This window comes from Nomascus leucogenys, chromosome 3, assembly GCF_006542625.1.
Source record: "Nomascus leucogenys isolate Asia chromosome 3, Asia_NLE_v1, whole genome shotgun sequence".
NCBI lineage: Eukaryota > Metazoa > Chordata > Mammalia > Primates > Hylobatidae > Nomascus > Nomascus leucogenys.
The window spans coordinates 103,106,434-103,121,593 of NC_044383.1; the positions used below are offsets into that span (position 1 = coordinate 103,106,434).

Consider the following 15,160-nt stretch of genomic DNA (forward strand, 5'->3'; position numbering starts at 1 on the left):
TGGTCTGTACAAAATTAGCTGGGCATGGTGGCTCATGCCTATAATCCCAGCTACTCAGGAGGCTGAGGCTGGAGGATTGCTTGAGCCCAGGAAGCAGAGGTTGCACTCCAGCCTGGGCAACAGAGTAAGACCCTGTCTCAAAAACAAAACAAAACAAAGAAAAAAACAAACCCTGATTTCTCTGTTCAAGGAAGAGGTGGTTGGCAAGGGTGGAAGCTTGATTGTTGGAGAAGGATCCAGTTGTGCTGATTTTATTTGCCCACTAACAGATGGACATACCTATTTTGTAAGCTAACTGATTTGTGTACATGAGTCCTAGGGTCATCTTTAGAGGACAGGCCCAGCAGAGACGGTAACTACTTTCAGAAGATGATAGTTTATATACTGATAATCTTGTAAATCATCTTTAGAGGACAGGCCCAGCAGAGATGGTAACTGCTTTCAGAAGAGGATAGTTTATATACTGATATTCTGTAAAATAGGGGTAAAGAGAAAAGTCATCTAAAATATTAGAACATGTAAGAAAAATGTCATCACTTTTTATTTGTGAGATACATAACATATAACATAGTTCTTTTTTTTTTTTTTTAGTAGCGATGGGGTTTCTCCATGTTGGTCAGGCTGGTCTCAAACTCCTGACCTCAGGTTATCTACCCGCCTCAGCCTCCCAAAGTGCTGAGATTACAGGCGTGAGCCACCATACCCAGCTTAACATAGTTCTTAACTGAGGAGAAAGACAAAGGGATATGTTAGGTTGCTGATTTTAAGAAAACAACTTTAAGGAACATAGCATCAATAGTGATCATGGGAATTAAAAAAAGCCAACATTTGAGTGCCTACTCCATGTCAGGCACTGTTCTTAGGTGCTACATGCCTTCTTATCAGTGTAATAGTTTATTAATGACTTACACTTGAGTACCCTTCACAAATATATTTATTTTTGTACTTTCTGTACCTTAGTTCCTCAAATGATTATTAGATTTATTTCCAGTTAAGTACATGTAATGAGTAAAGTGAGGCTCATTAAAGTTAGATTATATTCTGTGATCATCATAACAAACACTTAACTGGAACATTTGAACTTCTCAGTTTTGGTATGCTTTTTTTGTGGAGATGTGTATGATTTAGACACAGACAAGATCTCAAATATTTTACTGTTTTTTAAAACAAATTTTACTACATATCTTATTCAGTATAACGTTAATAGTAGTCATAATCAGCTTCATATTCATATATCTGATTATAATTTTAAAACAATATAAATTTTCTGGTATTTTTGTAACATTAAATTTTTGTTTTAAAATGAATTTCTATATTTTTCTAAGGAAACTTGGTTTTAAGTAGAGAAAAAATTTAAATATGCTCTTTCTTCCCTTACAGGTTTCACCTTGCTTAAATGTCCTGTCACGACTGTTGTTTAGCAGTGACCCAGATGTGTTAGCAGACGTGTGTTGGGCCCTTTCTTATCTCTCTGATGGACCCAATGATAAAATTCAAGCAGTCATTGATTCAGGAGTCTGTCGAAGATTGGTGGAACTTTTGATGTAACTATAAATAATTTATGTTTAATAATTGTATGATTGGGATTAAAATTAGCAATTCAAGTAATAGCTTTGTAAATATCTGAAGAGTCACTGTCTTCAGGGAAAATTAAAAAGCTACTGACCCTACACTTAACATAATAGCCATAATCCTAGAAAGTTGACCCTAAAATTTGGAACTTATGTCCTATAGTTGGGACTAATTATTTTGTAAATGAATTTCCTTAGTTTAATGTGATCTCTTTATGAATTAGATAAACTTTATTTAATAAGTATTTATGGAATGCCTGTTATCTGCTAAGGTGTTGTGTGAGACATTGTTAATGAAGTATAGAACACAGTTTCTCCTCTCACAGAGTGAATAATAGATTCTAGTTTATTATTCATTGTAATAATTAGTTTGAGTAAAAGTCCATGTAGTGAAAATCATTTAGTATTTCACCTCTATTAAAGATAACATGTTTCTCTTTGCTGGGCTGTTATAACTATTTTCCTTAAAAAGAACAGCTTTTCTATACAAAGAAGTTAAAAACGTTTAAGAAAACTTGTTTTAAAAAGATATTGTAAGTTCATAACTTCATCTTCTTACCTTCCTTGTATTATCTTCCTTCCTTTCTTCTTTTGTCAAGAAGCCATTGTAGGCCCAAACAAGGTAGATGGCACAAAGATAGGTCTGATAAGGAGTTGGGGGTCCCAGCATGAGGATAGCATCAGAGGAGGGTGGGCATGCAGGTTCAGCAGGGGGGATCAGGGCCCAAACTTGATAATGACACACACTGGGGTGAGCAGATAAGCAGGCTGGAACAGGGCTTGGAGCCAGCACATCATGGGGTACCAGTCTAGCTGAGGTAAAAGATTGGCTGATATAGGGAGGTTAGGAAAATAGAAGCTATTTCCTGTTATCAGAGAATAGAGATAAAAATATAGAAGAGGAGAAAGCCTGAATAGTTTAATGATTTTAGATTAGAACTAGAAATATGAGTTTGAACTCATGGCTCTTAACATAGCTAGGTATAGAAATAAATATATACATGTGTGTAAGTGCATGTGTGCATCCTCTTGAAGGGCCTGGGAGTAGTAACACTTCTACATTAATAAGCTGAGGAAACTGAAGTTCAAATCGAAGTTTCTAAACACTACTCTCCATTGAAAGGAAGCAAGATTCTTGGAGAAATGACTGGTTTCAGGGCTGGGACTGAGAAAATGTAAGATGAAAGCAGGAAGTAATGAGTGCTCAAGTAATGGACAGATGTCAGAAGGACACAGAAGCCTGTTTGAAGGGGTTCTCACTATCCAAACCTGGGACAGTTTGTGCTTTGAAATAAATTACATTAATGTGTATTTTATTGAATAAAATATGAAACCCATAAGTTCACACTAAAGCATGTAGTTGGAATGATAGTATTAGAAATACATCACTGGTAATAATACTAATAATTACCAATACTTCAAATAATAAGCATCCAGAGATGCTAAAACCTAGTGATAAAGTAGGTTAAGGAGTGGGATTTTGCATTATCTCAAAGTATTTTGTTGCAAAATATTAATTATATTAATTATAAATGGGAAAACAATAATGGTAAAGTGGAAAAGTCTGGCAGACATCATCGTAATTAGTGACCAGAATTCAGTACCAATATAATGGGAAAAAACAGATCGGGATATAATGAAAATATTATAGCATTTATGATATCCCCTAGCCAAAGTATGTAACCTGGGTCTTAATCATGAAAAACATTGGATAAACCCAAATAATGGACTTATGATCTTCAAAAATGGCAAAATCATGAAAATCAAGGGAAGACTGAGAAACCATTCTGGAGAGACTGGAGAGATATGAAAACTGGCTGTAATGAATGATCCTGGATTAGATCCTTTGTTATAAAGATTATCAGAATAAATAGTAAAACTTCAGTGGGCTCTTTGGCTGAACACCCTGCAGGAGTTTGTAGTATTTTTGTAACTTTTGTGTAAATTTTAAATTCTTACTAGTATTTAGGTTCATGTTTTTATTATTTTTAGGCACAATGATTATAAAGTTGTATCACCTGCATTAAGGGCAGTTGGTAATATTGTGACTGGTGATGATATTCAAACACAGGTGAGTTCAAACTTGAGTATCATAAATTGTTAACATAAAGGACTTTAAAAAATTTATGTTTCATACAACTTGATTACATATTAATCAAGATTTTAGCATCACCGTAATTGTGTGTGTGTCTCTATCTGTATCTTGGAGGATGGTGAGATGTCAAAGAAGATGTGCTGTCAAGATTGACTCCAGCCATATTTGGGTTACAATCTTTTTATTTATTTATTTATTTAGTTAGTTAGTTAGTTAGTTTAGTTAGAGATAGGACATTGCTCTTTCCCCTAGGCTGGGGTGCAGTGGTACAATCATGGCTCACTGCAGCCTTTACCTCCCTGGCTTAAGCAGTCCTCCTGGCTCAAGCGGTCCTCCCGCCTCAGCCTTCCAAGTAGTTGGGACCACAGGTGGGCACCACCACACCTGGCTTTATTTATTTATTTATTTAGGGAAAGGGTCTTGCTCTGTTGCCCAGGTTGGTCTCAAATTCCTGAGCTCAAGTGATCCTCTTGCTTTGGCCTCTCAAAGTGTTAGACTTACAGGCATGAGCCACTATGCCCAGCACAATCTTTCTCGAAGATAGAAACTTAAATTATTTAACACGTTAGATTCTCCTTTGTTTACTGCCTTACAGTGTATTTTTTATTCTAACCTACATATTTTCTTTCAATTTTATCCTTTTAAAGGCCTATTTGGATGCTAATCAAAGTTATTAAACAGTTGCTCTTTAGTAATTGACAGTTACTCATTTAATATAGCTCTTTAAATGAAAATGCCATTCTAGACATATACTGTAATTTTCAGTTGGATTTCCAGTACACTGCTCCACACTTCTTCACCAGATGAATTTAATGTAAATCATTAGAGTATTTTGAATATAGGAACATAATTAATCTTGCAATGGAATAAAGAATGTAAAGGGACAATGCAGAATATACTTGTTTACAGAAGAAGAGTAAGATAGTAAAAATTTTTATGAAGCCAATTGACTCTACCTGCTAATGTTTTTAATGGTTGTAGAATTGGATTTTCTCAGACTGTATGATGTAGATATATATTTTTTTTTTTCACCAATTCATTTGGCAAAACTAGAGGTTGGATCCTGACCTCAGTCACCAAATCTTTTTTCAGTTTTATCAGTTGAACTCTGAGAACATTTGTAAATATGAAGGATACACCTCTGATTTTCATTTTATTGGGTTGAGAACAGGGCACTTCCTTATAGTGGCACGAGACTAGGTTTATCAATAGCGGAAGTGTAGAAGACAGCAAGTTTTACTTTGGGAGGAATTTCTCCTTTCTTAATTTCATTTTCTAGAATGGTTTTTGTACAGCTAAATAATTCATTAGTAGGTTTTCATATAGGTTATTTACTATAAAACTTTTTGTTTCCATCTCTAACTTGTTTTAGGTAATTTTGAATTGTTCTGCATTACCCTGTCTCTTACATTTATTGAGTAGCCCAAAGGAGTCAATTAGGAAAGAAGCCTGCTGGACTGTTTCTAACATCACTGCTGGAAATAGAGCTCAGATTCAGGTAACTACCCTTCAGATCTGAGAGTAGAACAGCAAGGTCCAAGAAGCCAGTTTGGACAAAAGTTAACACTTTTACCAAAAAAGATTCCTTTTTAAAAAGATACCAAAAAAGTATTTTAAAGAACATGGCCTTTCCTCCTCTAAAATAATAACATTTACTTGTAGTATTCTAGTGAAGAACAGCAAGTGTGTGTGTGTGTGTGTGTGTGTGTGTGTGTGTGTGTGTGTCTAGCACAGTGCCTGACACATAATGGTTTGTCTTTAGAAAGATATTTTTTTGCATTCGTTTTAAATAAGTTATGCAATAATCTTCCTCTCAAAGCTTTTAATGATTTATTAGAGTTCTATCAAGCTTCTTGTGTCAGTGATTACTTATTCATTTTGATCAGTCACATGACTTGTGCTTTATCATCTCTAAAATTTATATTTTGCTGTTCTCCAGTCTTTAAAAAGCTAATTTCCTATGTAAAAAGAAAAATATTTGAAAAGTTTGCCGACAGAATAGAAATTAAAAATTCTTGGAAAGGTATTTCCAAAACCTTGACATTTTGAAGCCATTGAGTTTCAAGATTTTTTTTGCTGGTAATATTTTAGAAACAGTATTTGTACTGATTGTATATTTTTTCCCCTCTCAGGCTGTTATAGATGCAAATATTTTTCCTGTTTTGATTGAGATTCTTCAGAAAGCAGAGTTTCGTACCAGAAAAGAAGCAGCTTGGGCTATAACTAATGCAACATCAGGAGGTACTCCAGAGCAAATAAGGTATGATATAAACTTTTACATTGTTTTTTAAATGTAAATGGGACAAAATTTGAAATAAAACATTTTTATTTACTGATGGAACTAAAATATTATTTCTAAGTCAGTTTGATAATATGAAATGACAGCATGTATTATATCAGTTACTCATTCACAATGTTTTTTTTTTTTTTCCATTTAACGTATAATTAACATCATTCTCCTTGATAGGCCGCTTAAGAAAAATCAGAGATTAAAAATCCAAACGGGAACAGTCTATGTTAATTTGCGGAGTATACTATCATGGGCATTAAATATTTTTTAATCACAAAAATACAGCTTTATTGTATAGAAATGGCTAATAAATTTGAATAGCCACTTTAAATAAAATTGAAATAGACATTGTTTATATGGTGATGTTCTGCTCCTCATTGATTGTTAGCCTTGCCTATGGATAGTATCTTACTTTTATTTTTCTATACTAGTTACCTTTTTTTTATATTAGCTTTTTGAGTCTAGGCTTTTAAAATTTATTTATTCTGCTGACAACATAAATAATAGGTGCATGGGCTTTTAAGTGAGCCTGATTTCAAATCCTGCTCGTTCAGTAAAAGTTGTGTGGTCTTGACAAAGTCATTTAACCCCTCTAATCTAGTTTCTTCATTTTAAAAAATGAGTTCCAGTAATGAATAGTAATGATAGTATAGTCAGCCTTCCATATCCTTGGGTTTTGCATCTGTGGATTCAACCACCTGCAGGTCAAAAATATTAAAAAAAGAAAAAAACTAAAAAATACCAATACAACGCTACAAAATAATGCAAATTTAAAAACACAATACAACAATTAGTAACATAGCAATTACATTGTTTTAGGTATTATAAGTAATCTAAAGATAATTTCAAATACATGGAAAGATATGCATAGGTTGTATGCAAATACTATGCCGTTTTATATAAAGGAATTGAGCATCTATGGATTTTGGTATGGAGAGGAAGGGTGTCCTGGAACCAATCTGCGATGAAACTGAGGGACTGTATCTTGATAGTTAAGTGAAATTTATGTCTTTGAAGTGTCAGCACAGTGCCTAAACATATTATTATTAACTAATAGATAATTAAGAATAGCTACTGTTATTATTTGTAATCATCATAATTTTTATTATCAGTATTGATTCCTGAATCTCTTTTTATCATGTACTTTCACTCTTTTTTTTATCTCCCATTGCAAAGTTTCACTTACACCTCTATTAAAAGCTTCTACAGAATCATCTTGTTCGGAGGATCCCTCCATGAAACTAGACTTCTTAGAAAATATTTTCTAATGCATATTTGATTTATTTTTCAATTTATAAAACAAGTCAAATTGCAGTGCTATTTTATAAATCACATAATTTTGAAATCTACCTATTGTGAAATTGTCATCTTTTATTGCCTTCATTTGTAGTATTATCTTGCTGTCTCAAATTTGTATCCCTGTATATTGGTAGCATCTGTCTCTGCCTTTTATTTTCTATTCTATCTCTTTGCTTTCATCAGTATTTCCACTTTGTGTCATGGATACAAGCAGTAATAAATCAAGACCCTTCCTTTGTTCTATTTTATATTTTTTTAATGCTGATGTTATTTTTATTTTATTTGGGCTGCAAGTTTGTTCACCTGCAAATAGTTGTATTTTTTCAATTAATTTTCGTGGTTATATCTACTCTGTATATTATTCCTTTAATTTATTAGTATGGATTAAGTATCCAAACTGAGATAATTATTTTTCTAACCACTTTTATCATTTCATTAAGTCTGCATATATGGGAAAAGACCTCGATCACAGATTAAGTTATGCATCCATACCACTAGTTGAGTGCCTACTATTGCCGGTTATTGTGCTAAGTAAGTCATTTCAGTTATTGAGCACCAGCAATGTATCAGGTACTTTCATGTATTTTATCTCCTGTAATCTCTTAACTATGAGGCAGTTATTCATTCAACAGATATTTTTGATCAATTACAGTACAGTATAGGGCAAATGAGTGCTCCGGTGAAGATATATACATCTTTTTTTTCAAGAGGGACAGAAACTTTTATTAAATGTCTATTGTGTTCTTACAACAACTCTGAAGTTGGTACTATTATTATTCCCATTTTTAAGATGGGGAAACTGAGACAGAGTAATTGCTCAAGGTCACACAACTAATAAGGAGTGGAATTGGTACTTGAAGGCACACAGCCTGGCTTCATAGTATGTTTTTAACCTTTGTACTTAACATGGACTTTTTGCCAAGTGAACAAATCAGTTACTTCATTTACATTATAGAGTACAGAAAACCAGCCAATAACTAGAAAAGGACACACATTCAGAAATTAAAGAATTTTTTTGTGAATATTATTTATGAAAATTATTCACAAGAGAGCCTGTTTTGTTCCTACAGGCCTTCTATGCTTCTGAAACACAGCATATGTTTCAGAACATTAGCTGTGATTGTTTTTATGGGAAATTTTCTCAAGTTTAATGTAGATGTCTCTTCTGTCTTTCCATTTCTGTCTACCCCCATATGACCTCCGTGTGTGTATGTATAGGCTTGCCTTTAAAAAAAAAAAAAAAAAACTTTTCAAACCTATGTTTAGTGCTCAGATGAGCACCATGAAAAACAGGCCCAAGTACCAGTTTGTGTGTGTATTTTATAGTCTTTGCAAGACCATTTGTTGCTAATTATGTTAAATTAGAGAATAGGTGAGTAAAGAAAATTTTAAGTTTCCTATGTGAGAATTTAAATGTGTGTAATGTTTGCATTTGTATAGGAATACTTTTTCTTAATTGCTTATGTAACATTTCACTATGAAAAATATTTCTGTGTCATTGTTACAAACAGTACTTAAGTCTTTTTAAATCTTTTTTTCCGTTTCTTCTCTTTTAAATTAATCTGAAGGTATTTGGTAGCCTTAGGCTGCATTAAACCACTTTGTGATCTTTTGACTGTTATGGACTCCAAAATAGTCCAAGTGGCTTTAAATGGACTTGAAAATATTTTACGTCTTGGAGAACAAGAATCTAAGCAGAATGGAATAGGCATTAATCCATACTGTGCTCTCATTGAAGAAGCATATGGTAAGCAATCAGTTAAAAATTTGCAATTATAGTCAGTTCTTAACTATCCGTCATAGATACTTTCCCCTTCTAGTTCCCTACAATTTTTTTGTTGTAAAAGCAGTATATATTTTTTAAGTTTTAAAATGTCACCCGTAATTTTATTACCCTAACAATTTATTTTTATTATTTACCTTTTTCTTTAACATTGTCTTTATGCACAAATGCCTTACATTGACTTAATTGTATAGTTTTATGCTCTACTTTTTAACATTTTGGAGAAATTTTACGTTTCTACATAATTTTTATTATAATGGCCACATAATGTTATGTATATACTATATATAAATATGTAATTTTTTTTTTTTTTGGAGACACAGTTTTACTCCATCTCCCAGACTGGAGTGCGGTGGTGTGATCTTGGCTCACTGAAACCTCCACCTCCCATGTTCAAGCAATTCATGTGCCTCAGCCTCCCGAGTAGCTGGGATTACAGGTGCATGCCACCATGCCCGGCTGATTTTTGTATTTTTAGTAGAGACGGGGTCTCTCCATGTTGGCTAGACTGGTCTCGAGCTCCTGGCCTCAAGTGATCCGCCCACCTCAACCTCCCAAAGTGCTGGAACTACAGATATGAGCCACCATTGTCTGGCCATAATGCTACATATTGAGTCAGGTTTTAGCCATTTGAATGGAAGTTTAACCATAACCTGTTGTTGACCATTAGTTTGTTCCCAGTTTATCACTTTATGTCTACCAAAATAAGCATCTTTCTGTGTATATGCTTATTTCTTTTATGGAATTAATATCCGGGGATAAATTTTCAGGAATACAGTTGCTGAGTCTTAGGGCACTGACTTCTTTTTAAGCTTTTGATATGTCTTCTCATTTTGCCTTCCAAAGGCCTGTTGCTGACAGTGTCACTGGCATTGTATGAATCTGTTCTACAACCTCATACTTGTTTTGTTTATTTTGCTAACTCAGCAGATGTAAAATAGTACACCAAGTTGCTTTTATGTACATTTTTGGTTTATTTCCTATAGATAATAATATGTATTTTTCATGAGTTAGTCTATGTCCTTATCCAAATTGCATATTTATTGTACTTTGTCTGGTTATCTATTTGACTTTTTTTTTTTTTGGTAAAAATTTGAATTTTATTTTATAGTAGTTTATTTTGATATGGCTTTTTCCTCGGTCTATTTTTCAGATCATCCATTGAATACATTCTTTTATTTTAATAAAACATACCATGTTCATTTATGTTTAATGTAAATAACTCAGTCTGGTTTTTTATTCTTTCAAACTTTACAAAGTCATTGCCTCCACAGAGATTTGATGAAAATTAATTTTTTTATTTGCCAAGTTTTAAAAATTAGGTTCTTAAAACATTTAACTTAATCATATGGAATTCATTTTAGATAAGGCATGAATCTAAACTGATTTTCTTTTATTTGCATTAAATATTCACTTTTCTTTATTAAGTCCTCTTACATCGTATGGCTGATTCAGACTTTTATTTTTGATTCTTAAAGCCCATGATATCACTTTGTCTTTCTTTCAAATTATATAACATCACTGGATAAGACATTACATGAATACAAGATATTAGTCACTGATTTAAGAATATTATCTTACTACAGTCATTATTTTGACCCCAAGTTAGACTAAGGTTTAAGCTATTCTGTGATTGTGTATAGATATGACTGCTTTGCTGCTTTTTTATTCTATGATAATCTGATTGAAGTCGTTTATCTGTAATTAAATGAAATGTATTTTCAGCACTACCCAGACTTACGTGTAGAGCTTTTTCTGATAAGCAGTAAAATCGATTTCTATAGATTCTTCTTACCTTTTCAAAATGAGGCCTTTCAGTTTCAATTGTAATTCTTTTAAATCGCACAGCAGCCATATGTTTTTTATTGTATGGGTTTGCAAATTTTACACGTTTATTTCGTAGTGATATTCCCTGGCTCAGCGTGTTTTAGTTTCTTCATTTAATTTGTTTCATTGCTTTCCCTTTTTGGGCTTTGTTAATTACTCTAGAAAGGACCTGTGGAGTTAATCTAAAACTGCCATTTTATAGTTGAGAAACAGAAGAACTGAACTCACCTGGCCAAGATCACACACCTAGCAGGGTGGTGTCTTTGATCTTACTCCCAGGCCTACGGTCCTTCTTCATATCACACTGCTACATACTCTCATTCTTGAAGTATAAATCATAAGTGATGGCTATCGATATGTGCAACAATTAGATTAAAATAGCAGCCCCATTGCCAGTGAGGTGATAGATGATGTTCATTTATTATTTTGATTTAAACATATACTGAAATTGTAGTAACAGTTTGTTTTTATATATATATATACTTTATATAACAGGTCTGGATAAAATTGAGTTTTTGCAAAGCCATGAAAATCAGGAAATTTACCAGAAGGCATTTGATTTGATTGAACATTACTTTGGTGTAGAAGAAGATGACCCCAGCATTGTACCTCAGGTGGATGAAAACCAACAACAGTTTATATTTCAGCAGCAGGAAGCACCAATGGATGGATTTCAGCTTTAACTTACAGGTGGAAAAAAAATTTATAGCTAAAAAGGGTAGCTTCAGGTAACTCCTCTTTGTTGCCAATGTCAGTAAGAATGTTTGTTTTTTTACATAGAACAGTAAAGAGAATTTGATGCACTTTTAGAAAGCAAAATGAAACAAAAATTTCCATTCAGATGCAACCTTTCATTGTAGTTTGTTGTTGTTTTAGTTTTGTTATGCCTGTATTTATATCTTCTATTGTTTGGATTTTTGTATCTATTTGTGAATAATTGAATATGCAATTATTTAGTAATTTAAGCTTGAAAAGGAGAACTTTGGTGAAGTATTACTTAGTAATTTTGAATTTTTTCAAGCATTTTGGAAACTGCACATTAGCAGTAAACCTATTGATAATTGCATTTTGGCAGTAAGTCTTACACACCCAATCTCTACTAAATCTACCTCTATCTTGAAGCAGAAATAAAAACAAAAAAGCTTCAGAAGCATGAAATAATGCAAATGCTAAATTAGAATGTGAAAATATTTATTACCTTAAATTATACATATCACTGTGCTGTAGGTTATACTTTGCAAAAAATTGCAGCAGAAAACCTATAAAATTTATTTATAAAACAGAAGAAATATTGTACTGATAATCCATTAAAATGTGGCAATTGTGAAGGGAGAAGCTGTTTTTCATGTTGAACACATTAAAAAGATTACTTTACAAAATGTTTAAATATTTCTGTTTTTAACATATAAGTGCTATGTATATTAGGATATTTTGTATTTCAGCCAAATATGCTACCATTTTTGAAATAGTGTTTTATTGTTTTTCACTCATTGTTTTAAAGAGCATCATGACAGAGATGTCATCATGAATCTAAAGTAGTGCTGCATATCTAAAATAATAACTAATTATTTCTCTGATTTTTCAGAGCAGTAATTGAAAAGTTTCATTTTCTATATAATAGTAAGTTTAGGTACTTGAATGACAAAATTATCCTGAAGAAATAACCTTATTATGTGTTAAATTTTATTAAATGCATTTAACATTTGGATGCTAAATGATAATGAAAATTGCTAAAGATTCTTTAGTATGGTTCAAATCTATAATAGACTTTTTTCTTTTAGTAATACTCAGAGGGTCATACTGCTGCTTGTTATGAATCATAGATTACATTCATGTCAGATTGGTCCATATGTATGTTTTGTGATTTAACAGCAAAAACCTTCAAACAAAGTTTAAAAGAAAGGTTTCAATAGAAAAATTATATATATATTTATTTATACAAATATATGTGTGTGTGTTACAGCTCAACTACTGTTGAACTCAATCTTTTAATTTATAGTTATACGTAGGCTATTTACGTGTCCAATTATATACCTAGAATACTTACTTAAAACTTAGTTTACAACTCTTTTTAAGATGAGAAGGCAATTTTGATATGATTCATGGTCTATTCTTTAAAAAAAGATTTCATTTATGATAGTATTTGTAATGTTTCTGCTGGAAATCAGAGGCATGTTCCAAGAGGAAAATGTATATAGGAGTACTTTTAAAGAATATGTCACTTTGTAAATTACATATCATGAAACTAAGCTTTTGACAAGACACTTAAAACCTACAGCTGTAAAATACAGGTTTAAATGGTGTTCGTAATGCTGAGTGCATCTGCCAGCCCTTTTTTATTATTAAGTAGAAGATTGTATCTGTGCCCCTTTTTTCATAGTGGAAGGTATATAGTTGAGTATAAAATTGTTTTCCTTTGCATTATCTATATTCAAAAAACAGGGTAGTTATATTAAAGCTTACCAAATTGATGGTGAATTCATCAAATAAACATTTTTGTGGTGCAGATGGTTCTAAGTATCAGGTGACAGGGTATTCTACTCTTTCTAGTCAATTAAAATTGATAATGCAGCATGATTCATTAACCAGCTGTGCCTCCTTTTATTTTGAGGACCCTGTAGTCACTATAATAAATTTCTAAGCCAAATTTTTCAAACAAAATAGTTCTTATAGAAGGAAAAATAATATATATGTGTGTGTTCATGTATGCACACAGAATGACCTATGAAAGGAAACTTAAATTTTGCCGGTAGAACAAACATATCTCTACAGACTATGATTATACTTAATAAGCATTTAAATACGGTTATATTTATTTCCTTGAATATATTACTTGGGTAATTAATTTTAGATTTGATTGCAAAGAGCACTGTATAGCAGTTGGGACCAGCTCTTGGCTTGGCTTGGCTTATTGTTATGAGTTTATTGGATCAAGACTAACAAATAACTTTGTGCTGAAAATTCTTCAAAAATATAGCTACTCTTTTCAAGTATACCATTTAAAATATTTCATCAGGCAGAGCCCTGACCAGGAAAAAAAAAGAAAGAAAGATAAGAAAAAAAAACCAAAATGCTCCAAAAAGTGTTTTCAGTAGTCTTCACTAGCCCTTGTGGGGGGAAAAATACTTTTTTAACTTGCTTTTCTAAGATTTGTTATATTTAAATCCAAGAGAAACTATGCCAAAAAAAAGTATTATAAAGAGGAATGCATGTAGCATTAATGCAAATATCAAGAAAATACTTGAAAGAGTCCTTTTCATTTATTTAATTAAATTTGGTGTTTTATTTTGTCTGAATCTGAATTTCTTCTATTTAATCTATGCAATTATGCTTGTTTTATATTTATAAGCACTTGACTCACTGGTGTGGTCTTTTTACTGTGTTTTATTTCAAAACGTTGTTTTAAGTGATAGTGTCCTTAAATTTTAGTGTCATTTGGTCAACTTACTGGTAACACCAGAACAAGAAAGCAAAAAAGTAATAAATTCTGCTGGCACAGAACTAACATATCATTTGGTAACTGTAAAACCTATTTGCAGTCAAAGATTGATTTATTGGATAAAGGACTAAAAGAAGCATATATTACCTTTGCCTTTATATTTTTTCTTTTAAGAAGGAGCATTATGGAAAAATAAATATAAAAAAGTCTTAGTGAATTTTTTGTTGCGGTTCTCAATTCAGCAATCTACTGGCTGCTTGTGAAACTGTGAAATAAAATTGTTCTTAATCTTTATTCAGTTTAGTTTATAGCATTACTGTTTTATGAAATGTGACATTTTAGGAGCCAATATACTAGAGCTCTAAAAGGATAGTATATCTTTAAATTCTGACTGGGGAGTAAGAAGAGAAGATACTCTTACCCTACAAAATAAACCAACTCTTGAGCAGTATGCAATATTATGAAATGTTACAACACTATATTAAAAATAAAATATTTTAAAATTGCATTTATATAAATGTGTCCATTTCATTTTTTCTTAAGATTGTTGTTTCCTAACAGAACAAAGGCAGATGCTATTATTGGTTAAAAATCCATTTACGTTCTAAAACCAACAAAGGAGAAAAAATAGAATTATAAAAAATAGCTAATACAAAACTAGACAGAAAAAGAGAAAAAACAAATGAAGATGGAACAAATAGCAAGAAAGATCAAACTCAGTTATATCAGTAATCACAGTAATTACTAATGATTTAAGCATGCCAATTAAAGTGCAGAGTTTATCAGTTTTAATAAAAAAGTAAGGCCGTATTTTGCCTCTAAGAAAATGTTTTCAAGAAGCAAATTGGTGAAAAGT

General features: G+C 32.1%; 1 protein-coding gene across 3 annotated transcripts in view; it reads left to right on the forward strand.

Moving 5' to 3' along the window:
* KPNA5 (karyopherin subunit alpha 5) overlaps nt 1–14,816 on the forward strand; it is a 55,717-nt gene extending 40,901 nt beyond the window's left edge. For 2 of the 3 annotated variants that reach the window (XM_030809609.1, XM_030809610.1), the window contains 6 exons: nt 1,381–1,544; nt 3,564–3,642; nt 5,039–5,164; nt 5,799–5,926; nt 8,824–9,002; nt 11,361–11,548. In XM_030809609.1, the coding sequence (XP_030665469.1) occupies nt 1,381–1,544; nt 3,564–3,642; nt 5,039–5,164; nt 5,799–5,926; nt 8,824–9,002; nt 11,361–11,548 (864 nt within the window). Of the gene's footprint in view, nt 1–1,380; nt 1,545–3,563; nt 3,643–5,038; nt 5,165–5,798; nt 5,927–8,823; nt 9,003–11,360 lie in introns of all 3 variants that reach the window. The other variant, XM_030809608.1, reaches the window with a different exon arrangement.
* The last annotated feature ends 344 nt before the right edge of the window (nt 14,817–15,160 follow it).